This window comes from Balaenoptera borealis, assembly GCF_965194805.1.
Source record: "Balaenoptera borealis genome assembly, contig: HAP1_SCAFFOLD_981, whole genome shotgun sequence".
Lineage (NCBI taxonomy): Eukaryota > Metazoa > Chordata > Mammalia > Artiodactyla > Balaenopteridae > Balaenoptera > Balaenoptera borealis.
Window position 1 is genome coordinate 84,828 of NW_028123228.1, and position 25,846 is coordinate 110,673.

Genomic DNA, 25,846 nt, shown 5'->3' on the forward strand with positions numbered 1-25,846 from the left:
AGTTCACCTCCTTAAATGAAGTGTGCGTTGTGGATTAAGCCAGGACCCGAGTTTTCTGCTGGGCAGCATGCAGAAGTAGTGTTAAACACCGAATTCTTAAGACTTCAGACTTGGTGTGCGCCTCTTTTCCTTTAACAGGTGCATTGCCCGGCGTGTAATTTCATACCCTGTTCATCTGTCTTTGCAATTTTGGCTTTTTAAAGGATTTCCTGTTTGTTTTCTGTTGCAGACGTTGCCGGTGCCATTTATTGTTTCTGTTGATACAGGCCTTTCATTCCTCACTGCAAGTGATGAGTTCTGTATATTTGATTGGCTGAACGTTTCTGTTATTCTGTTTAAACTGGCAAGTTTTTTTTCTTTGCCTAGAGAACCCTAGACTCCCCTAGTAGAAGCTGGCTCCTAGGGAAAAAGGCCGTTTCTTGGGTAATTTTTTTCTCGAACTCAGGCTATAAAATGTGTACCTTTTAATCATCTAGTGCACTAGGTGTTTTTGTTTGTTTCCTTTCCTTGAAATAGACGTTTCCTAGAAATGAGGAATTCCTTAGTGAGCAAGTATGGAGAAGACCAGTTTGTATTTATCTGCAGTTCTCAAATTATAAACATATAATGCGTCAGCAGGAGAATGAGGATAAGCTCCACAGATGATCCTCAAGTCTCACTTTTCTTTTCAAATCTTATATTTCTAGTAGTACAGAACTTTACCAATATAAAAACTTGCCCCCCCCCCCCCAAAAAAAAGAACACAACTGCAGGAAAGAACAAAGAGCACTTAAAGTGTGTGTGTGTCTAATATATACATGTACATATACCCAGGTACATACACCTTTATATTTATATGTTATTTTGTAAATAAGTGACAATAATAATGTCTTGTGGAGATGTAGAACAGAAGTATACAACGAAAGCACAAACAGCAGGAGGGGCAAATGGAGTTAAACTGTTCAACCTCCATGGGATGGTTCCATGGAGGAGGCAGAGAGGGGGATGGGATCCTCGAAGAGCTGCTGAAGACCTTGCATTTTTTGCAGATCTCTTTAGAATGCTACTTGCATATTGTGCTCTCACTGAATGCACCTGGCTGAGCTATGGCACATTAGCACGGTAAACATTTGTCAGATTTGCCCTAGTCAGAAAATTTTCTATACCTGCCATCCTGCTTGGCACTTAAAAAAAAATTTTTTTTTTTTAAGCTCTCTATGATATAGGGATGATGGGTGAAGAAGGTAGGCTGCAGGGTAATATGTAGTATGTATGATCCCATTTTGATACAGTAAACAGAAAGTATTAAATGCATGCCTGTTTGTATGAGCAGTGAGTTTGCATGGTTATCTCAAGAGGGAGGGAATGGGACGGGTAGAGAAAGAGACTGACCACAGACTATTGTTTTACTTGTTACAAGAGGCATGTGTTGCCTTCATTTCTGATTAAACTTTTTGTGTCCAGATTATTGTAGGTTTACATGCAGTTGTAAGAAATAATAGTGCGATAGCTCCTGTGTGTCCTTTACCCAGTTTTCCCCAATGGTAACATCTTACAGAATCATAGTATACTGTCACAACCTGGGTATTGCCATTGACACAGTCAAGATAGAGAACATTTCCATCCCACAGGATCTCTCCTGATGCCATTTTATAGCCACTGCTGCTCCCCCACTCCCCACCAAATCATAATGATCTGATAGTGCAGTGGATAAAGTTGCAATAAAGTTTTTGTGCAGATGATCAAGGGAAAATACCCCCTGGGGAAGATGGCCCGTCTCCCACTCCCCCGGCCCTATCTGTCCCTGGCAACCTGTCATTTCAAGAATGTTATGTGGGACTTCCCTGGTGGCGCAGCGGTTAAGAATCTGCCTGCCATTGCAGGGGACATGGGTTTGATCCCTTGTCCGGGAAGATCCCACATGCCGCGGAGCAACTAAGCCCATGCGCCACAACGACTGAGCCTGCGCTTTAGAGCCCGGGAGCCACAACTACTGAGCCCACGTGCCACAACTACTGAAGCCCGCGTGCCTAGAGCCCGTGCTCTGCAACAAGAGAAGCCACCGCAGCGAGAAGCCCGCACACTGCAACAAAGAGTAGCCCCCGCTCGCCGCAACTAGAGAAAGCCCACACGCAGCAACGAAGACCCAACGCAGCCAAAAATAAAACAAATTAACTAATTAATTAAAAAAAAAGAATGTTATGTGAATAAAATCATATAGTGTGTAACCTTTTTTTTTTTTTAAGTAAAAAAAATTTTTTTTTGGCTGCGCTGCCGGTTGTGCGATCTTAGTTCCCCGACCAAGGATTGAACCCAGCCCAGGTAGTGAAAGTGCTGAGTGCTAAACACTGGACCGCCAGGGAATTCCCAGTATGCAACCTTTTGGATTGGCCTTTTTCAATCAGTGTAATTCCCTGGAGAGTCATCCAAATTGCATGAATCAACAGTGCTCCTCTTTTTTAAAAAAAATATTTATTTATTTATTTGGCTGTGCGGGTCTTTAGTTGCAGCATGCGGGATCTAGTTCCCTGACCAGGGATGGAACCTGGGCCCCCTGCATTGAGAGTGCAGAGTCTTAACCGCTGGAACACCAGAGAGGTCCCAGTGCCGCTTTCTTTTTAATTGCTGAGTAGTATTCCATGGTTTGGCTGTACTTCAGTTTGTTTAATCACTTGCCCATTGAAGAACATCTGAGTTTTTTTCCCATTTCCTGACTATTACTGATAGAGATGCTGTGGACATTTGTGTACCTTTTTTTGTGCGAACATGCGTTCTCTGGGATAAATGCCGTAGGGTATGTGTTGCTTTTTTTGTTTTTTTTTTCGGCTACGCTGTGCCACATGTGGGATCTTGGTTCCCCAATCAGGGATCGAGCCCGTGCCCCCTGCATTGGGAGCTTGGAGTCTTAACCACTGGACTGCCAGGGAAATTCCTGTATTGCTCCCCCCGCCCCACTTGATTGATTGACTGGTTGATTGGCTGTATTGGGTCTTAGTTGCGGCACGCGGGACCTTCGTTAAGGCATGTGGGATCTTTATTGTCGTTGCGGCGCACGGGCTCTTCGTTGCAGCATGAGAGCTTCTCTCTAGTTGTGGCGTGCGGGTTTTCTCTCTCTAGTTGTGGCACGTGGGCTCTGTAGTTGTGGCGTGCAGGCTCCAGAGCGCGTGGGCTCTGTAGTTTGCTGCACGTGGGCTACCTCATTGAGGTGTGCGAGCTCAGTAGTTTGGTGCGAGGGCTTAGTTGCCCCGCGGCATGTGGGATCTTAGTTCCCCGACCGGGAATCGAACCCGCGTCCCCTGCATTGCAGGACGGATTCTTTACCACTGAACCACCAGGGAAGTCCCTGTATTGCTTTTTTAAATTAAAAAAAAAAAAAAAGGAAAAGCAATTAGAGGTGAAACAACTAATTATATGATTGCCTTTCAAAGTACATATTCAAACCCTACATTCTTGGTGTACATAAGTTATTTATGTTGATTTGTGGTGTTTAGCTCTAGCAACAAGGCAATAATAATAACGCTGTAGTTTTCCTTGTTTCTTTCAACTGATGATCTGTGTATTTATTACAAATATTAATTAACACTCACAAGCTACCAGGAGGCAAGTAATGGTTAGCGCTGGTGTGGTTAACTCCTTTATAGATAGGGAGGTTGAGGCATGGGTATTGTGGAATTTGCCATGTTGAGGCATGGGTATTGTGGAATTTGCCTAAGGTTATAGCACTGTGTTCTGACTCAGATTCATTCAGATTTATTCCTTCCCTTTCTGTCTCCTGAATTAACGCTTTGTAATTTTGACCTAGGTGTGAGGACACGAAAAGGGTTTTTTTCTGTATCTGAGGTTTAGTGCTTGTTTTATAGAAGCAATATAGTATAGTGGTTAGAGTAGGCACTTTAGCATCTGAGTTTTGTTTTTTTCTTAAGTCTTTAATGAATTTGTTACAATATTGCTTCTGTTTTATGTTTTGCACATGCCGGAAAGGTAATAGGCCTTGGCCCCTGGGCCTGGGCTTCGTCTCTTGTGCTGTCTCCTGTCCCTGTTGCCCCCGCGCGCTGGCCCGTCCGCGCTGTGCCAGGGGGTATTGGTCGTCTCGCGGCTCAGTTCACAGTAGCTGAAAGGGACAGTGTGTGATGTTCTCATTTCTGCCCATCGTTTTCAAAGGGAGGCTCTGGCCATTGCTCCTCGGGTAAAATGCAGAGGGAGTGCTTTTTAAGATGGGACTGTCAGTGTTGGGGACACTCCTTAATTACCAAAACGGAATCCCCTTCAGTTCCTCCAGGTGTGTTGTTTTGGCACAGAAGATGTGAGTAATAGGAACTGGAGCTAAGTTGGAGTGAAAAAACGCACCGGTCCCGCCGAACTTTCCATCGAAACAGTTGATTTGTGTTGTCTCTAGGAATTCTAAAGGGCGTACCGTTGCTTCCTAACCGGAGTCATTTGAGAGATCTACCTCTGTACGTTCAAATGATTAATTTTGAGACTTTGCTCATGTGTGCAGTAAACCCTTTAATTCCCTAAGACCTTCCTTTCCTCCATCTCATACCCCATTAAGCCCGCTTCAGTTTATCTCCTGAATTTCTTTGGAATCTGTCAGCTCTCCCTCAACACCCTAATACTGAACTTGCCTGTGTGTTGTGATTAGGTCCTAACTAGTGTCCATATATCTTGTTTCCTTCCAATCCATTCTTCACACAAAAAACCTTCAAAGCAAGTTGGAACATTGCTCATAAACATCGCTCACAAGCATTGTTTTGAGAATAGAAAACACAGTGTTGGCCTTTAAGACTCTGCGTGGTCTAGAATCCTCTCTGCTTCTCTAGCCCCATCTTATGCCACTTTTGCCCTCACTTTCTATGCTTCAGATACACTGAATTAACCTTAGTTCTCACTCATCTGACAGAAGTCAGTTCAGATATTATTTTTCACTGTGATCCCTGGCATTAAGCAAGTTGATTATCAGGTTTTGTATGAGGACTAAAACTAAACTGGGAAGTGGAAGAATTGAGTTTCAACTGTTTCAGTCAACACGCATGTATTAATGATACCTAAGTATTGAACACTGGGCTAGGTTTCATGAAGGGATACAGAAGTTCTGGCCATCTCTGGTTTTGGATATCCCTTATTTGTTGAGACCTTGCGTTGTTTGGTTGCCTTTTGTCTGTTTTCCAGATGGGAAAACAGGAACGAGGGAAGTATAGGTTATTACTAGGTGGGGTTGAACAAGTGGAGCAGCAAACTGCAAAGCAGAAAGAAGAGGGACGTACTATAGAGGGATATGACTTCCATTCTCAAGGCGCCTGCATCCTGTGCAGGGAGACAGCCTAACATAAAATGTGCCTAACAACAAATATATTGACTTCTTACTAAAAATCTCCAGTTCATAGAACCGAGGGGTTTGTACCTTCTCCTTTAAAAGTGATAGTCCTGGGACTTCCCCGGTGGTCCCGTGGTGAAGACTCTGCGCTTCCAATGCAGCAGGCGTGGGTTCAATCCCTGGTTGGGGAGCTAAGATCCCACATGCTGCGCAGCCAAAGAAATTTTTTTCAAACGTTATACTCCTGTATTATTGGCTTTAGTGGTTTAGATTTTGTTTTACTGTTAAGAAGATTTCAGTTTATTTACCGGGAACAAACAACACATAATGTAAGAATAGTTTCCCAGAAACGATTTCCATCATTCTCTTCCTCCCTTTCTCCCGCAGACTGGTGTTTCACCTTGACAAGTTCTCTGTCATTCCATAGGAAAGCTGTCTGGCTTGGAGGTTGCAATCCCAGGGAATTTTTCATCAGCGGGGAAGTCTCCATCACTACAGAGGAATCAAGGGAGAAGTCAGTCCCTGGTAAGTGAGATGCTCCCCCTAAACACCAACACAGCAGTCGTGTACCTTTCAAGGGGTTCAGGGGCAAGATGGGCAAGGCATTTCTACTAACTCTTCTTAAGGATCACGGACAGTGCCCTATGCTACGAGGTAAGCGGTGACTGCTGTAGTTCTTACTGGTGATCCTTTCCTGTCACTGATTCTCGGCTTTCTTTGTATTTCATAGGACTGTTGTCAGTCCAATACAAAATGAGTCTTATTTTTAAAAACCTGAAATGTTTTACAGAGCCTAGCATTCTCATATAGGGTCCTTTCCATTCTCCCCACTTTCCCGAGAGGCCAAGAACACTTCACACCATGAACTAGGAGAGGGGGTAGAGCCCTTTCTGATGAAATACATCAACAAAGACAGAGTCTTAGCCTGCTTGCTCTCTGGACAGGATCTCGGACCACAAGGTCTTCAATCCTGGTATAAATGAAGGAAGTGAGGACAGTTCAACTGGCACTCTGATAACAAGAGTTCGGAAACACCTTCCAAAGAGACTATAGCAGTAGATGAGGGAAGGGAGTGCTACAGTGTGGCAGTACAGGGGGAATGATCGGCTACAGCAGTGAAAAGTGTGGTACCGATTGGTGTGCTCTCGGGGTTCTTGTACATGTAGCATAGATGACCTCTACGGTGGCCCTCCCACCTTCCCACCTGCATTAGGTGTTCTTTTTTTTTGTAATTTATGTTTATGTATTTATTTACTGTTTGAACTTATTTATTCTACGTATTTATGTTTTTGGCTGCACTGGGTCTCTCATTGCTGTGCACGGGCTTTCTCTAGTTGGCGGCTAGCGGGGGCTACTCTCGGTTGCGGTGTGCGGGCATCTATCTCATCGCGGTGGCTTCTCTTGTTGCGGAGCATGGGCTGTAGGCACGTGGGCTTCGGTAGTTGAGGCTCACGGGCTCTAGAATGCAGGCTCCGTCGTCGTGGCACATGCGCTTAGTTGCTGCACGGCATGTGGGATCTTCGCAGACCAGGGCTCGAACCCGTGTCCCCTGCATTGGCAGGCGCCACCAGGGAAGCCCTAGGTGTTCTCATATAGAGTCTAAAAACAGAGAGCACTGAGAGAAGGTAGTGGTTATTAAAGGCTCAGGATCTAAATTCTACCTGTCTCTACACCCCTTCCCAGCTGTCGATTTGACCCCATTTTTGAATGCTGACCTCATTGTTCAACTTTTCTCTGCCGTCTGTATACTCACCTTGAAAACTTGTTTCTGTGATGCGTTGAGCAGACACAGGGTGGCAGACTGCAGAGGTGGAAGCTGGTGGTCGGATATTTGTGGGCTGAATCTCCTTCAGTCCCATTCCCATTTCTGGTTGCCCAGAGGCCCTACTTCCTGTGTGTGACGCCGAGCCGTAGGATTGCGGGCAGGAGCCAAGTTCTCCATACAGTAAAGACCCCAGTGTGCCTTGGTTATAGTAATATACCTGGCTTCCTTCCTGGCAGGGAAGTGACAGGCGGCTATGCCCCTGATTTGTTCGTGGGCCTCCTGATGCAGCAGTTCCCTTGGCTCTGCCCCTGTCGTCAGCTGCCCCTAGGATAACTCTGAGCCCTAGCCACTTCTCTGGTAGATTTCCCTATTCCCCCACTACAGTCACACCTGAATAAGGCAACTCAGACCTTTCAGAGATGTGTCCTGAACCTCTTGTTTTCTGAAATACCTATCTGGTGGTTGTGAGACTTAAGGCCAGCGTCCCCGAGAGACTTTTTCTATTTCTCCTAGTAAACCTAGACTCATCTTCTGTCACCTTCAACTCTACTCCAATTGTGTTCTTTCAACCCAGACCTCTGACCCTGCTTTTTACTTCTGCCATTTCATCCTCACTCCTGCTTCCTTTCCTAAATCCATACGTCTCTTTTGGCCTTCCTAGCCCTGGGCCAAGTTCCTTCCTCTTTGCTCAGTTTTTACCCCTTTCCTTCATTCTCCCATCCAACTTTCAGTCCTTCCTTTCTCACGCCCCAGTTAGCAGCATCTGAAAATTCGAAAGGTTTGTTACTCGTCTATTAATTGTATTCCATTTACTTATTCAGTTCTATACCTGTCTTACCTGTGTATGGAAGAACAGCTGGTAGCCAAGGTGGCACCAAGAATCCTAGCAGCTCTCACTTGACGTATCCGTAGTAGTCGGCAATTTCCATTTCGTTTTCCCTCTCGGTGAAAAATTGCAGCTTGCCCGAAGAGGTGTATCTGGCAGCATTCTCCCGTTGTTGTTGAGCCCGCCTCTTCATGGCCTCTCGCTCTGGCCTCTGCTCTTGTTCGATGGGCTTTGACATGACTGGCTCAGGCACGTTGGGTTCCCTCCATGGAACTCGTTGCTTGCTGAAGTCTTGGAGTAGAAATTGGGTTTGGAGCTTGGGTGGGGACTGGCGCTTATTCACAGCAGGGGGAACAGGCTCCCGCTGGAGAGGAGCGCCAGATGAAGTTTTGGAGGGTGCAGGCCTAGGAGCAGCAGACTGAGGGACACGAGGCTGGGTATGGTTGGTCCAAGCCGGTTGGGTTGGGTTGGTCACAGTTGGCTGAGCTGGTTTGGCGGGGCCTGGCAAAGAGGCAGGAGCTGGCTGGGATGAATTGGCTGCAGCAGGTTGAGCTGAGTCAGTAGAACCAGGCTGGGCACGGTAAGCCCCAGCAGGCCGATGTGAGGCCAGAGACTGTGGCCTCCGAGGAGCGGGTCGAGCTTGAGGCTTGTCCCAGGCAGAAAAAGGCAGAGGTATCAACTTGACCTTCCCAGGAGGAGGCCGCTCATACTGGGCTGGAGATGGACACTCTGTTTCAGCACTGCTGTCTGGTTTCTGGGCTTGGACTTGCGTTTTCTCAGGACCCTTCCCCTCACGTGGGGTATGCCGCCATGGCTGGATAGCTGGGGGTGGCTGGGGGTCTTTGGGGTTGCTTGACTTTCCCAAGAGCCGACAGGAAGAGAGCCCAGTTTTCGTCTCATTCTTCTTCCCCAGCGCATGAAGAACCTTCACAGACTCCAGCATGCGCACGCCAAGGGAGGTTCGAGGCTTTTGAAAGCTCTGTTGGAGAAGCTCAGTTTGGTGTTCCTTTCGCTTCGTGTGGGGGATTGCTGGCTTCTCTTCTGCCTTGACTTTGTTCCCTGACTGCTTGTTCTCCTCAGCCTTGTTTCTCCCTCTGGTCCTTTTGGTCTTTTCCTGCCCGTGGCTCTTAGTTTTGCTGATCTTTCTGGATGCAGCTTTCTGAGGTTTGCCTTGAGAGTGCTTGGCCGTGTTCACAGGAGCCCTGTCACTGACTGCAGCGTGGCATGTAACCACTTCTCCCCCTAACAGGCACTCTGGATTCTTTGGCTGGATTTTGGCCTTGGGAGCGCCACTGATAGGCTCAGAGGCTTTCTGTTTGTTCTTCCTGGGTTGATCAGAGGGAACCTTTATGACACTTGGCTTTTCCTGCACCTGATTCACCTTAATGGCTCTGGTGTCTTTAGCTTTGATCACGTTGGGACCTTGGGATTGATCAAGATCTTTCAAAGGATTAAAGAGCTGGGGAAGGTGAATATCCTCCGCCAGTGTAGTAATGTCTGCAAGACCACTGCTAGGTTCAATCCCATTTTCAAGTGTCCCTAGGTCCTGACGACTCCGGCTGTTCTCTCCCAGATCAGCATTTTCAGAACCAGGCTGCTCCTCTTGGCTGAGGGGATCGGTGCAGGCCAGCGGCTGGTGAATATCAGGGATTCCTAAAGGGAGTAGTGGAGGATCTTGGTTCTCTGTTGGGATCTGGTAGGCATCCAGAGGCTTTGAAAGCTTGGTTTTGATATCATCCACGTGCTTACTCTCTATTTGTCCCTGGCTTGGAGCTGGAGGCAGGGCCAGGAGACGCCTGGCACTCTGGACTGGAGCTGTCACTGAAATGTCCCCAAGTTCAGATGGTGGGTTACTCTCAAGTATGTGGCTGTTTCTGCTACTGCAGGACTTGGGGAGTTCTTGACTTTGTGTCACACAAAACGTCTGGCTTGGAGGTTGCAATCCCAGGGAATTTTTCATCACCAGGGGGGAGGTCTCCATCCCTACAAAGGGATCAAGGGAGAAGTCAGTCCCTGGTAAGTGAGATGCTCCCCCTAAACACCAACACAGCAGTCGTGTACCTTTCAAGGGGTTCAGGGGCAAGATGGGCAAGGCATTTCTACTAACTCTTCTTAAGGATCATGGACAGTGCCCTATGCTACGAGGTAAGCGGTGACTGTTGTAATTCTTACTGGTGAGCCTTTCCTGTCGCTGATTCTCGGCTCGCTTTGTATTTCATAGGACTGTTATAAGTCCAATACAAAATGAGTCTTATTTTTAAAAACCTGAAATGTTTTACAAAGCCTAGCATTCTCATATAGGGTCCTTTCCATTCTCCCCACTTTCCCGAGAGGCCAAGAACACGTCACACCATGAACTAGGAGAGGGGGTAGAGCCCTTGCTGATGAAATACATCAACAAAGACAGAGTCTTAGCCTGCTTGCTCTCTGGACAGGATCTCGGACCACAAGGTCTTCAATCCTGGTATAAATGAAGGAAGTGAGGACAGTTCAACTGGCACTCTCATAACAAGAGTTCTGAAACACCTTCCGAAGAGACTATAGCAGTAGATGAGGGAAGGGAGTGCTACAGTGTGGCAGTACAGGGGGAACGATCGGCTACAGCAGTGAAAAGTGTGGTACCGATTGGTGTGCTCTCGGGGTTCTTGTACATGTAGCATAGATGACCTCTACAGTGGCCCTCCCACCTTCCCACCTGCATTAGGTGTTCTTTTTTTTGTAATTTATGTTTATGTATTTATTTACTGTTTGAACTTATTTATTCTACGTATTTATTTTTTTGGCTGCACTGGGTCTCTCATTGCTGTGCACGGGCTTTCTCTAGTTGGCGGCTAGCGGGGGCTACTCTTGGTTGCGGTGTGCGGGCTTCTCATCGCGGTGGCTTCTCTTTGTTGCGGAGCATGGGCTGTAGGCACGTGGGCTTCGGTAGTTGAGGCTCACGGGCTCTAGAATGCAGGCTCCGTCGTTGTGGCACATGCGCTTAGTTGCTGCACGGCATGTGGGATCTTCGCAGACCAGGGCTCGAACCCGTGTCCCCCGCATTGCATTGGCAGGCGGATTCTTAACCACGGCGCCACCAGGGAAGCCCTAGGTGTTCTCATAGAGAGTCTAAAAACAGAGGGCACTGAGCGAAGGTAGTGGTTATTAAAGGCTCAGGATCTAAATTCTACCTGCCTCTACACCCCTTCCCAGCTGTCGATTTGACCCCATTTTTGAGTGCCGACCTCATTCTTCAACTTTCTCTGGCGTTTGTTATACTCACCTTGAAAACTTGTTTCTGTGATGCGTTGAGCAGACACAGGGTGGCAGACTGCAGAGGTGGAAGCTGGTGGTCGGATATTTGTGGGCTGAATCTCCTTCAGTCCCATTCCCATTTCTGGTTGCCCAGAGGCCCGACTTCCTGTGTATGACGCCGAGCCGTAGGATTGCGGGCAGGAGCCAAGTTCTCCATACAGTAAAGACCCCAGTGTGCCTTGGTTATAGTAATATACCTGGCTTCCTTCCTGGCAGGGAAGTGGCAGGCGGCTCTGCCCCTGATTTGGAATCTGAGATGGTGTTCCCTGAGCAAGGCTGGCAGAAAGCGATCGATGTAGAGGGACCATGTTCTTGGCGTCTGAAGTTTTATCATACTGGGCTGCCAGAAACATGGAGGAGGCAGCTGTGTGGCGGTCAGTGAGTGCCAGAGTAAAGTCTCCGAGTGAAGAAGAATTCTTTTCAGTGCTTGCTGTGATGTCCCACTCAAGAACACCTGGATAGGAAGCAGCTGAAGTGGAGATCTGGCTGTGGTCAGTAACTCCAGATAACATAGTCGTGCTAGAATGTTGGTAAAGGTAGGCACTACCCATGAGTGTCTGGAAAGGGGTACCGGTAGCCGATGCCGAACTGACGGCAGGGGCAGAGACTCTGGAGAAGTTGCAGACACTTCGTGTTAGGGAAGTTGCATTGCTCACCACAGGAGGAGAATGCTGCAGAGAATTTAGAGTTCCAAGTAGAGATGGATGTTGGAAATTTTCTGTAAGAACAAGAGGGTCATGAAAAACTCAGGGAGGTTGAGAAATTCTCACTACGTTTGAGGAACGGCATCATCTGAAGGTCTTGCTATCAGGACACCTCTACTATCACTACTTCCTGAGAAACCCAAAATCAGACAGTTGATGATGGCTGTAAGGACTGAGCAGTTTTCCACTCTTCTCTATTAACTGCCTGTGCTCCCATCTTGGGCACAGACGGGCAGAAGAGCCAAGTGGTGTGGTTCAGAGATTGTTCTCTAGGCTGGAAGCAACCTTCTCCCTGCCCTGTCTTTCCCTTCAGCCTGCACTCGTATTGACTTCTATGCTATTTCCTAGACTGGAAGCATTTTAGAACTAGGAGGCCCTTAGAGAACTTCGATGTTCTCAGTCTCATTTCGTGAGTAAGGAAACTGAGGCTCAGAGAGGTCGGGTTGACTTGTTCAAGTTCTCTCATTATGTTAGTATCATTACCAGGTTTCAGAACCTAAGTATCCTGACTTCCTTGCCAGGACTCCACTCTGAGCATGATACTGCCAGAAAGCAGGAGAAATAGAACTTATAATATAGGCATTTTTTTTGTCCATTAGAAAACAGTACGGCTATTACCATTGTCGTCTTCAGTGTCTCCCTTTGCTTGTGCAGTTCCCACGCTATTACCTAGAGGTGACGTACAGCTCAGTCCAACTGGTGAATTGAAAGAGTCATTTTTGCCCTCTTCAAGCCTGGTTTCTCATCCTACCTCAAAATGATTACCCGAAAGTGGATTTCTTAAGTGCTTTTGGAAAGGGAAAAGTTATCTGATTACTTCAGATTCCTCACCTGTAAAGTGGTTATAACACCACCACCAATAATAATAGCAGTAATAATTAATAGATGAATAAGCTGATCTGTTGCGTATGATTTATATGGAGGAAGATACAATAAGTTCTAGAAAGACAAAGAAAAATCATGACAAGCATATTACGTTAACGAAAAAGAAATCCATAGATATTAATGAAAACTGGGGTATGTGGCAAGTATCGAAGCCTAATGAATTTACTAACAAATGGCATTCTGTACCATCCATGCAATATTATGAAAGTGAATTTTGCCCACTCTATTTTAGTGAATACTATTAACCAGAAGACACGATGGAGGTGATAGAGGTGAATGAATTCCTAGCCAATGCATACAGACAGAGAAGGTATGTCAGTAAAAAATGCATAACAAGCAACAGAATGCAATAAATGTGCATGTATAGGTAGCCACAACACATATAGACAAGTATTTCAATGAAAACCGGTACGAAGCAGACAGCAAAATAATAAGTGTAAAAGAGTTTCATTATTGTGCTCCTTCATATTTTTACCCAGCAAGTAAGAGGTATTAAGCCTAGGAGAAATATATATTTCAATGAATATAGCTTATATAATAAGCAGAAAGGAAGCTTAAAATGTATCAGGAAGGTTTTTGGATTTATCCTAGAACTTAGATTAGAATCATCTTCAGCATCCAAGAAGATGGCATCCCAAAACCTCAAAAAACCATCATGCCTAGAATCCAATTAAAAAAGATTTTCAAATGTAAGAAAATCCACAGGACTCCACAATATGGTTTTCGATAAACGTGGATGTTTGTTTGTTTTGTTTCTTTGGCCGCGCCGCGTGGCCCTGGCCGTGAAAGCACCGAGTCCTAAGCACTGGACCGCCAGGGAATTCCCTAAGTGGGGGGAATTAGAGATGTGGGGCTTGACTTTTTCTTCTTCTTCTTCTTCTTCTTCGGTAGCTAAGATCTACAAGCGAACGATGGCTGTTGATCAATGTGCTCTCTGTGTTAGGAAGGAAATAACTGTAAAAATGAAAAGCAGCCTTGCCTTAGAACCTACATATCACACCAAGGAAAATAGTCCTTCTGATTCAATTTAGAAGATATCACTTAAAATGTTGAATTGGTGAAATGTCTACCTAGTTTAAAAATTAGAAAGAATAAAACACTGAAAAGCAGCCCCCTAGATAACCACTGTGGTTGCTTGTTTATAGGAGGCATCATTTCTAAAACGTATTTCTAAAATGTTTATATTCAAAACTGTCAAGTGGCCAACTGTATTCAGAGAGGCAATAAAAGAAAGAAAACGGAGTATGACTTTTCTGATAAGCTGCCTTTCCCGGTGATCCCCTGTTCTGGCCTTACTTTCCTTCTTAGTCTGTTAATGTAAGGGTTTGCTACCATCAACTTGGTTTTGCCCTGCTCTGAGCAGGTTTCCCTCTGTGCTGTTTCTGCTTTAATTGAAAATCTTTGGTTCCCATCAGCATTCCATTGCAAACTCCGTTTTTCTTGAGAGCTCCTCTATGCTTTCCCTCTTCATTCTTACATTTTCTCCCATCTCTTGGTGCCTGTTGGCCTGTGCTAATGAAAACCATCCTAAACTTCCTTACGCTCGACTCTGTGCCTCCCTGTAGAGCCCAGTACTCTCCATCCTCTCTCCCTATTCTCTCTTTTCAACTAGTCGAAATCCTAGTGGAGGGAGACCATTAGAGATGAAACATCTTGGTATATATTGCTAGTTTTCTATGTCCCCTGGCTTTTCTATGTTTCTGTTGAAACACTCTTGAGAAGTGTCTGATTTCGTTTTCTACATGGGTACCCTTTAAGGCTCAATACTGGAAAAGAAGGGGATCAGAGTGATCAACCCAATGTGGTATCCTAACGTAACAGTTAAGGAAAGCAACAGGCTTTGTGAGACAGCCAGTGATTTGTCCAAAGTCACACAGATAGTAAACGTCAAAGTCAAAAGTGAAATTAGGTCTCCAGACTTGTAGTTCAATACTTTCCCTCATTATTCCATGCTATTTTGAATCTCCTACTCAATTTAGGGGCAAAAGAAATCGAACGCAAAACTTTCCAAAGTTTCTTTTCTTACCTGACATGGTCAGAGAAGAGGAAGCATCCACTGCAGGTACAAGGGATGAGGAGACAACACTAGAGGATGTCTGAGTGGCTGCAGCTGAACGGCGCACGTGTCCAGTACAGAGGTCACTGGTTACTGGTCCAAACAGCTCCACGGAAACCCCAAGGCTCTACCAAGTGGTAGTAGGTTTGGGAGGAGAGTGATGTCACAAAGCAGGCAGTTGAAAGGTATGAGAGAGCCAATAGGGAGGTCCGATCCCCAACAGGAAGGCGGGCTTGGGTGAAGAGAGTGTAGGAGAGCTAAAACAACACCTGAGTTTCTGAGCTCTGGGGAGGAAATCCTAGAAGACAGATTTACCTCCCCCAGGCTCTTCCATTAGGGAAATCATTGCCACATTTCTTACAGACGTTCATTAATACACTGAACTAAGAGTTACTTATATTCTACAGAGTATTCTATTTTATGTATCATATACTTAGAGCTATATAGATCTTATTTAATTAATAATCCTTAGGAAGGAAAGAGCCATCTAGTTTGAACTATTACAGTTGTTCTGAAATCAGATGTGTCTAATGAGTGAACTGATAGCAGCTTTTAAGGAGCCAAAGTAGGGATTAAGAAGCTCTCTTTGTAACTTGGTTCAAGAGTAGGGTGAAGTTTCTTGAGTGTACCTTGTGGAGAATGTTGTGGTCCAAGGCTCTTCTCTTTTAGTTTCTTCTCCTTGACTCCTACCTTCCTTGGGCTGGGCTAGGCTGGGGGCCAGGTTGGACTTGCGACTTAACATTTCTCTTCCGCTTTCTCTTTTTTTTTTTTCTTCCATTATGGGCATTGCTTCGAGGACAAGCCTTGCTCTTGCATTGGACGTTACTTCCTGTCAACTTCCAGCAGCAGGAGTCTTCTTTTCAGTGCTTGATGCTTCACGAAATAGACTCTGCCCGTTGGCAGCAAATACCAGAGAGCTAGGAGACAGAGCTGGTTGCAGACCTTTCCTCTTCCAGCCTTTGGTTGCAATTGTTTGGCCCATAATTTGCTAGCTCTAGTTCCTTGGGCCACACAGGTATCCTGCCATCTCCAGCTCTTGTTATATGTGAGAGACATTCTGAACACTGTCCCTTTTTCTTTGCACAGAAGTATATACAGTGTGGCAGTTACTGTAATCTCCTCCGCCTTGCAAACAGCCACTCTAGAATCTTGGACCTCTAGGACTCTCTGTCTTGCATGCTTGGGGGCAAGGCCAAGCAAAATGAAGAGGAGAATAATTAGAGAAAGAGGAGGACGTTGGTGGAGAATTGGGAGCAGGTAAGGTGAAAGGGCACAGGAGAAAAGAGATGCATGTAGACTTTTTGGTTTCTGTGGGAAACAGGTTGACACACTTGGGCCTCATTTGGTATTAACAGAACAGAGAGTTAAAGATCTAAGTAGCTAGATAGTGTGCAGCAACTGCCATGAAGTCTGTACACTGAAGAGAACAGTCTCACATCTAGTTTTCATTTTGTTTTATGTCATAGTACCTTATTTATAGCATTCACTGGTGTGTTTGTAGAATACAGATGTTTTCAAATGCTCTGGTTTTGTCTACATGGTTATCTCCTTGTCCTGTTTGTAAGGAATCCAACATTGTAAGACATATTGCATGTTTTTCTCTTGACGATTGTTGACCTTGAAGCGTCATGAACTAACTTGAGCTGTTGGATTCTGTGGAGAAACGTTCAAAAGGGTCTGTGAAAAAGGCACTGTGGTGAGTCGCATTATGCACCCGAGCGTAAGGAGCAAGATATCTGCCACCAGCCCAGCTTGGCCTGGATTGCCTCTGTTTTAGTTCCCCTGGTTAGTGCTTTTCTCCCTAACCACTCTTGTGACTGTGATAATGTGAGTAAGGGCGGAGTTGCTAATGATCTATGTGTGAGGTAAGCTGGTTTGAGGGAGGAAATCTATGGACCTAGTCATTTTCCTTGGTGGTAAGCTTTCAGGGGTGCAGAGATGGATCTTCCTGGGGCCTTTTCTGGTCCCAGGAAGATATCGCATAGATGGGACCTCCCAAGACACACATTGAATCTTTAGGCCTGTTTTTCCTATTATGAGGTACGAGTTTCTTCACTGATGGGGATGATGCTTATCTGAGAAGAAATTGTGAAAGGTGGTGTAGTGTAGAGGTGTGGCTTAAGCTTTTAAGTTTTCCTCCAGGTTTTTCCCCTAAGCTTCCTACTTCGGACGGCCTACTTACATGATACTAGTAGGTGATGTCCGGCTAACAGCTTCCTAAATATACCTGCAAGCCAGATCAGTGTCTCTTTTCTCTGTATTCCCATGGAAATCAAGAGTCCCGCCGAATTTTCCATCGAAACAGTTGATTTGTGTTGTCTCTAGGAATTCTAAAGGGCGTACCGTTGCTTCCTAACCGGTGTCATTTGGGAGATCCGCCTCTGTACGTTCAAATGATTAATTTTGAGACTTTGCTCATGTGTGCAGTAAACCCTTGAATTCCCTAAGACCTTCCTTTCCTCCATCTCCTACCCCATTAAGCCCGCTTCAGTTCATCTCCTGAATTTCTTTGGAATCTGTCAGCCAGCTCTTCCTCAACTTCCTAATACTGAACTTGCCTGTCTGTTGCGATTAGGTCCTAACTAGTGTCCATATATCTTGTTTCCTTCCAATCCACTCTTCACACAAGAAACCTTCAAAGCAAGTTGGAACGTTGCTCATAAACATCGCTCACAAGCATTGTTTTGAGAATAGAAAACACACTGTTGGCCTTTAAGACTCTGCGTGGTCTAGAATCCTCTCTGCTTCTCTAGCCCCATCTTGTGCCACTTTTGCCCTCACTTTCTATGCTTCAGATACACTGAATTAACCTTAGTTCTCACTCATCTGACAGAAGTCAGTTCAGATACTATTTTTCACTGTGATTCCTAGCATTAAGGAATTTGATTATCAGGTTTTGTATGAGGACTATTTCATCAGGGGTACAGAAGTTCTGGCCATCTCTGGTTTTGGATATCCCTTATTTGTTGAGACCTTTGCGTTGTTTGGTTGCCTTTTGTCTGTTTTCCAGATGGGAAAACAGGAACAAGGGAAGTATAGGTTATTACTAGGTGGGGTTGAACAAGTGGAGCAGCAAACTGCAAAGCAGAAAGAAGAGGGACGTACTATAGAGGGATATGACTTCCATTCTCAAGGCGCCTGCATCCTGTGCAGGGAGACAGCCTAACATAAAATGTGCCTAACAACAAATATATTGACTTCTTACTAAAAATCTCCAGTTCATAGAACCGAGGGGTTTGTACCTTCTCCTTTAAAAGTGATAGTCCTGGGACTTCCCCGGTGGTCCCGTGGTGAAGACTCTGCGCTTCCAATGCAGCAGGCGTGGGTTCAATCCCTGGTTGGGGAGCTAAGATCCCACATGCTGCGCAGCCAAAGAAATTTTTTTCGAACGTTATACTCCTGTATTGTTGGCTTTAGTGGTTTAGATTTTGTTGTACTGTTAAGAAGATTTCAGTTTATTTACCGGGAACAAACAACACATAATGTAAAAATAGTTTCCCAGAAACGATTTCCATCATTCTCTTCCTCCCTTTCTCCCGCAGACTGGTGTTTCACCTTGACAAGTTCTCTGTCATTCCATAGGAAAGCTGTCTGGCTTGGAGGTTGCAATCCCAGGGAATTTTTCATCAGCGGGGAAGTCTCCATCACTACAGAGGAATCAAGGGAGAAGTCAGTCCCTGGTAAGTGAGATGCTCCCCCTAAACACCAACACAGCAGTCGTGTACCTTTCAAGGGGTTCAGGGGCAAGATGGGCAAGGCATTTCTACTAACTCTTCTTAAGGATCACGGACAGTGCCCTATGCTACGAGGTAAGCGGTGACTGCTGTAGTTCTTACTGGTGATCCTTTCCTGTCACTGATTCTCGGCTTTCTTTGTATTTCATAGGACTGTTGTCAGTCCAATACAAAATGAGTCTTATTTTTAAAAACCTGAAATGTTTTACAGAGCCTAGCATTCTCATATAGGGTCCTTTCCATTCTCCCCACTTTCCCGAGAGGCCAAGAACACTTCACACCATGAACTAGGAGAGGGGGTAGAGCCCTTTCTGATGAAATACATCAACAAAGACAGAGCCTTAGCCTGCTTGCTCTCTGGACAGGATCTCGGACCACAAGGTCTTCAATCCTGGTATAAATGAAGGAAGTGAGGACAGTTCAACTGGCACTCTCATAACAAGAGTTCTGAAACACCTTCCGAAGAGACTATAGCAGTAGATGAGGGAAGGGAGTGCTACAGTGTGGCAGTACAGGGGGAACGATCGGCTACAGCAGTGAAAAGTGTGGTACCGATTGGTGTGCTCTCGGGGTTCTTGTACATGTAGCATAGATGACCTCTACGGTGGCCCTCCCACCTTCCCACCTGCATTAGGTGTTCTTTTTTTTTGTAATTTATGTTTATGTATTTATTTACTGTTTGAACTTATTTATTCTACGTATTTATGTTTTTGGCTGCACTGGGTCTCTCATTGCTGTGCACGGGCTTTCTCTAGTTGGCGGCTAGCGGGGGCTACTCTCGGTTGCGGTGTGCGGGCATCTCATCGCGGTGGCTTCTCTTGTTGCGGAGCATGGGCTGTAGGCACGTGGGCTTCGGTAGTTGAGGCTCACGGGCTCTAGAATGCAGGCTCCGTCGTCGTGGCACATGCGCTTAGTTGCTGCACGGCATGTGGGATCTTCGCAGACCAGGGCTCGAACCCGTGTCCCCTGCATTGGCAGGCGCCACCAGGGAAGCCCTAGGTGTTCTCATATAGAGTCTAAAAACAGAGAGCACTGAGAGAAGGTAGTGGTTATTAAAGGCTCAGGATCTAAATTCTACCTGTCTCTACACCCCTTCCCAGCTGTCGATTTGACCCCATTTTTGAATGCCGACCTCATTGTTCAACTTTTCTCTGCCGTCTGTATACTCACCTTGAAAACTTGTTTCTGTGATGCGTTGAGCAGACACAGGGTGGCAGACTGCAGAGGTGGAAGCTGGTGGTCGGATATTTGTGGGCTGAATCTCCTTCAGTCCCATTCCCATTTCTGGTTGCCCAGAGGCCCTACTTCCTGTGTGTGACGCCGAGCCGTAGGATTGCGGGCAGGAGCCAAGTTCTCCATACAGTAAAGACCCCAGTGTGCCTTGGTTACAGTAATATACCTGGCTTCCTTCCTGGCAGGGAAGTGACAGGCGGCTATGCCCCTGCTTTGTTCGTGGGCCTCCTGATCCAGCAGTTCCCTTGGCTCTGCCCCTGTCGTCAGCTGCCCCTAGGATAACTCTGAGCCCTAGCCACTTCTCTGGTAGATTTCCCTATTCCCCCACTACAGTCACACCTGAATAAGGCAACTCAGACCTTTCAGAGATGTGTCCTGAACCTCTTGTTTTCTGAAATACCTATCTGGTGGTTGTGAGACTTAAGGCCAGCGTCCCCGAGAGACTTTTTCTATTTCTCCTAGTAAACCTAGACTCATCTTCTGTCACCTTCAACTCTACTCCAATTGTGTTCTTTCAACCCAGACCTCTGACCCTGCTTTTTACTTCTGCCATTTCATCCTCGCTCCTGCTTCCTTTCCTAAATCCATACGTCTCTTTTGGCCTTCCTAGCCCTGGGCCAAGTTCCTTCCTCTTTGCTCAGTTTTTACCCCTTTCCTTCATTCTCCCATCCAACTTTCAGTCCTTCCTTTCTCACGCCCCAGTTAGCAGCATCTGAAAATTCGAAAGGTTTGTTACTCGTCTATTAATTGTATTCCATTTACTTATTCAGTTCTATACCTGTCTTACCTGTGTATGGAAGAACAGCTGGTAGCCAAGGTGGCACCAAGAATCCTAGCAGCTCTCACTTGACGTATCCGTAGTAGTCGGCAATTTCCATTTCGTTTTCCCTCTCGGTGAAAAATTGCAGCTTGCCCGAAGAGGTGTATCTGGCAGCATTCTCCCGTTGTTGTTGAGCCCGCCTCTTCATGGCCTCTCGCTCTGGCCTCTGCTCTTGTTCGATGGGCTTTGACATGACTGGCTCAGGCACGTTGGGTTCCCTCCATGGAACTCGTTGCTTGCTGAAGTCTTGGAGTAGAAAGTGGGTTTGGAGCTTGGGTGGGGACTGGCGCTTATTCACAGCAGGGGGAACAGGCTCCCGCTGGAGAGGAGCGCCAGATGAAGTTTTGGAGGGTGCAGGCCTAGGAGCAGCAGACTGAGGGACACGAGGCTGGGTATGGTTGGGCCAAGCCGGTTGGGTTGGGTTGGTCACAGTTGGCTGAGCTGGTTTGGCGGGGCCTGGCAAAGAGGCAGGAGCTGGCTGGGATGAATTGGCTGCAGCAGGTTGAGCTGAGTCAGTAGAACCAGGCTGGGCACGGTAAGCCCCAGCAGGCCGATGTGAGGCCAGAGACTGTGGCCTCCGAGGAGCGGGTCGAGCTTGAGGCTTGTCCCAGGCAGAAAAAGGCAGAGGTATCAACTTGACCTTCCCAGGAGGAGGCCGCTCATACTGGGCTGGAGACGGACACTCTGTTTCAGCACTGCTGTCTGGTTTCTGGGCTTGGACTTGCGTTTTCTCAGGACCCTTCCCCTCACGTGGGGTATGCCGCCATGGCTGGATAGCTGGGGGTGGCTGGGGGTCTTTGGGGTTGCTTGACTTTCCCAAGAGCCGACAGGAAGAGAGCCCAGTTTTCGTCTCATTCTTCTTCCCCAGCGCATGAAGAACCTTCACAGACTCCAGCATGCGCACGCCAAGGGAGGTTCGAGGCTTTTGAAAGCTCTGTTGGAGAAGCTCAGTTTGGTGTTCCTTTCGCTTCGTGTGGGGGATTGCTGGCTTCTCTTCTGCCTTGACTTTGTTCCCTGACTGCTTGTTCTCCTCAGCCTTGTTTCTCCCTCTGGTCCTTTTGGTCTTTTCCTGCCCGTGGCTCTTAGTTTTGCTGATCTTTCTGGATGCAGCTTTCTGAGGTTTGCCTTGAGAGTGCTTGGCCGTGTTCACAGGAGCCCTGTCACTGACTGCAGCGTGGCATATAACCACTTCTCCCCCTAACAGGCACTCTGGATTCTTTGGCTGGATTTTGGCCTTGGGAGCGCCACTGATAGGCTCAGAGGCTTTCTGTTTGTTCTTCCTGGGTTGATCAGAGGGAACCTTTATGACACTTGGCTTTTCCTGCACCTGATTCACCTTAATGGCTCTGGTGTCTTTAGCTTTGATCACGTTGGGACCTTGGGATTGATCAAGATCTTTCAAAGGATTAAAGAGCTGGGGAAGGTGAATATCCTCCGCCAGTGTAGTAATGTCTGCAAGACCACTGCTAGGTTCAATCCCATTTTCAAGTGTCCCTAGGTCCTGACGACTCCGGCTGTTCTCTCCCAGATCAGCATTTTCAGAACCAGGCTGCTCCTCTTGGCTGAGGGGATCGGTGCAGGCCAGCGGCTGGTGAATATCAGGGATTCCTAAAGGGAGTAGTGGAGGATCTTGGTTCTCTGTTGGGATCTGGTAGGCATCCAGAGGCTTTGAAAGCTTGGTTTTGATATCATCCACGTGCTTACTCTCTATTTGTCCCTGGCTTGGAGCTGGAGGCAGGGCCAGGAGACGCCTGGCACTCTGGACTGGAGCTGTCACTGAAATGTCCCCAAGTTCAGATGGTGGGTTACTCTCAAGTATGTGGCTGTTTCTGCTACTGCAGGACTTGGGGAGTTCTTGACTTTGTGTCACACAAAACGTCTGGCTTGGAGGTTGCAATCCCAGGGAATTTTTCATCACCAGGGGGGAGGTCTCCATCCCTACAAAGGGATCAAGGGAGAAGTCAGTCCCTGGTAAGTGAGATGCTCCCCCTAAACACCAACACAGCAGTCGTGTACCTTTCAAGGGGTTCAGGGGCAAGATGGGCAAGGCATTTCTACTAACTCTTCTTAAGGATCACGGACAGTGCCCTATGCTACGAGGTAAGCGGTGACTGTTGTAATTCTTACTGGTGAGCCTTTCCTGTCGCTGATTCTCGGCTCGCTTTGTATTTCATAGGACTGTTTATAAGTCCAATACAAAATGAGTCTTATTTTTAAAAACCTGAAATGTTTTACAAAGCCTAGCATTCTCATATAGGGTCCTTTCCATTCTCCCCACTTTCCCGAGAGGCCAAGAACACGTCACACCATGAACTAGGAGAGGGGGTAGAGCCCTTGCTGATGAAATACATCAACAAAGACAGAGTCTTAGCCTGCTTGCTCTCTGGACAGGATCTCGGACCACAAGGTCTTCAATCCTGGTATAAATGAAGGAAGTGAGGACAGTTCAACTGGCACTCTCATAACAAGAGTTCGGAAACACCTTCCGAAGAGACTATAGCAGTAGATGAGGGAAGGGAGTGCTACAGTGTGGCAGTACAGGGGGAACGATCGGCTACAGCAGTGAAAAGTGTGGTACCGATTGGTGTGCTCTCGGGGTTCTTGTACATGTAGCATAGATGACCTCTACGGTGGCCCTCCCACCTTCCCACCTGCATTAGGTGTTCTTTTTTTTTGTAATTTATGTTTATGTATTTATTTACTGTTTGAACTTATTTATTCTACGTATTTATGTTTTTGGCTGCACTGGGTCTCTCATTGCTGTGCACGGGCTTTCTCTAGTTGGCGGCTAGCGGGGGCTACTCTCGGTTGCGGTGTGCGGGCATCTCATCGCGGTGGCTTCTCTTGTTGCGGAGCATGGGCTGTAGGCACGTGGGCTTCGGTAGTTGAGGCTCACGGGCTCTAGAATGCAGGCTCCGTCGTCGTGGCACATGCGCTTAGTTGCTGCACGGCATGTGGGATCTTCGCAGACCAGGGCTCGAACCCGTGTCCCCTGCATTGGCAGGCGCCACCAGGGAAGCCCTAGGTGTTCTCATATAGAGTCTAAAAACAGAGAGCACTGAGAGAAGGTAGTGGTTATTAAAGGCTCAGGATCTAAATTCTACCTGTCTCTACACCCCTTCCCAGCTGTCGATTTGACCCCATTTTTGAATGCCGACCTCATTGTTCAACTTTTCTCTGCCGTCTGTATACTCACCTTGAAAACTTGTTTCTGTGATGCGTTGAGCAGACACAGGGTGGCAGACTGCAGAGGTGGAAGCTGGTGGTCGGATATTTGTGGGCTGAATCTCCTTCAGTCCCATTCCCATTTCTGGTTGCCCAGAGGCCCGACTTCCTGTGTGTGACGCCGAGCCGTAGGATTGCGGGCAGGAGCCAAGTTCTCCATACAGTAAAGACCCCAGTGTGCCTTGGTTACAGTAATATACCTGGCTTCCTTCCTGGCAGGGAAGTGACAGGCGGCTATGCCCCTGCTTTGTTCGTGGGCCTCCTGATCCAGCAGTTCCCTTGGCTCTGCCCCTGTCGTCAGCTGCCCCTAGGATAACTCTGAGCCCTAGCCACTTCTCTGGTAGATTTCCCTATTCCCCCACTACAGTCACACCTGAATAAGGCAACTCAGACCTTTCAGAGATGTGTCCTGAACCTCTTGTTTTCTGAAATACCTATCTGGTGGTTGTGAGACTTAAGGCCAGCGTCCCCGAGAGACTTTTTCTATTTCTCCTAGTAAACCTAGACTCATCTTCTGTCACCTTCAACTCTACTCCAATTGTGTTCTTTCAACCCAGACCTCTGACCCTGCTTTTTACTTCTGCCATTTCATCCTCGCTCCTGCTTCCTTTCCTAAATCCATACGTCTCTTTTGGCCTTCCTAGCCCTGGGCCAAGTTCCTTCCTCTTTGCTCAGTTTTTACCCCTTTCCTTCATTCTCCCATCCAACTTTCAGTCCTTCCTTTCTCACGCCCCAGTTAGCAGCATCTGAAAATTCGAAAGGTTTGTTACTCGTCTATTAATTGTATTCCATTTACTTATTCAGTTCTATACCTGTCTTACCTGTGTATGGAAGAACAGCTGGTAGCCAAGGTGGCACCAAGAATCCTAGCAGCTCTCACTTGACGTATCCGTAGTAGTCGGCAATTTCCATTTCGTTTTCCCTCTCGGTGAAAAATTGCAGCTTGCCCGAAGAGGTGTATCTGGCAGCATTCTCCCGTTGTTGTTGAGCCCGCCTCTTCATGGCCTCTCGCTCTGGCCTCTGCTCTTGTTCGATGGGCTTTGACATGACTGGCTCAGGCACGTTGGGTTCCCTCCATGGAACTCGTTGCTTGCTGAAGTCTTGGAGTAGAAAGTGGGTTTGGAGCTTGGGTGGGGACTGGCGCTTATTCACAGCAGGGGGAACAGGCTCCCGCTGGAGAGGAGCGCCAGATGAAGTTTTGGAGGGTGCAGGCCTAGGAGCAGCAGACTGAGGGACACGAGGCTGGGTATGGTTGGGCCAAGCCGGTTGGGTTGGGTTGGTCACAGTTGGCTGAGCTGGTTTGGCGGGGCCTGGCAAAGAGGCAGGAGCTGGCTGGGATGAATTGGCTGCAGCAGGTTGAGCTGAGTCAGTAGAACCAGGCTGGGCACGGTAAGCCCCAGCAGGCCGATGTGAGGCCAGAGACTGTGGCCTCCGAGGAGCGGGTCGAGCTTGAGGCTTGTCCCAGGCAGAAAAAGGCAGAGGTATCAACTTGACCTTCCCAGGAGGAGGCCGCTCATACTGGGCTGGAGACGGACACTCTGTTTCAGCACTGCTGTCTGGTTTCTGGGCTTGGACTTGCGTTTTCTCAGGACCCTTCCCCTCACGTGGGGTATGCCGCCATGGCTGGATAGCTGGGGGTGGCTGGGGGTCTTTGGGGTTGCTTGACTTTCCCAAGAGCCGACAGGAAGAGAGCCCAGTTTTCGTCTCATTCTTCTTCCCCAGCGCATGAAGAACCTTCACAGACTCCAGCATGCGCACGCCAAGGGAGGTTCGAGGCTTTTGAAAGCTCTGTTGGAGAAGCTCAGTTTGGTGTTCCTTTCGCTTCGTGTGGGGGATTGCTGGCTTCTCTTCTGCCTTGACTTTGTTCCCTGACTGCTTGTTCTCCTCAGCCTTGTTTCTCCCTCTGGTCCTTTTGGTCTTTTCCTGCCCGTGGCTCTTAGTTTTGCTGATCTTTCTGGATGCAGCTTTCTGAGGTTTGCCTTGAGAGTGCTTGGCCGTGTTCACAGGAGCC

At 47.2% G+C, this 25,846-nt stretch overlaps 1 protein-coding gene across 13 annotated transcripts in view; it reads left to right on the forward strand.

The window, feature by feature from the left end:
- LOC309621775 (uncharacterized protein) overlaps positions 1 to 25,846 on the forward strand; it is a 243,846-nt gene that overhangs the window by 60,825 nt on the left and 157,175 nt on the right. For 4 of the 13 annotated variants that reach the window (XM_082409122.1, XM_082409120.1, XM_082409125.1 and 1 more), the window contains 2 exons: positions 5,721 to 5,818; positions 18,366 to 18,503. The exons of 1 other annotated variant lie outside the window; for it this stretch is intronic. In XM_082409122.1, the coding sequence (XP_082265248.1) occupies positions 5,721 to 5,818; positions 18,366 to 18,503 (236 nt within the window). Of the gene's footprint in view, positions 1 to 5,680; positions 5,819 to 9,953; positions 10,030 to 18,365; positions 18,504 to 25,846 lie in introns of those variants that run through there. 8 more of the 13 variants (XM_082409121.1, XM_082409124.1, XM_082409115.1 and 5 more) reach the window with 3 other exon arrangements.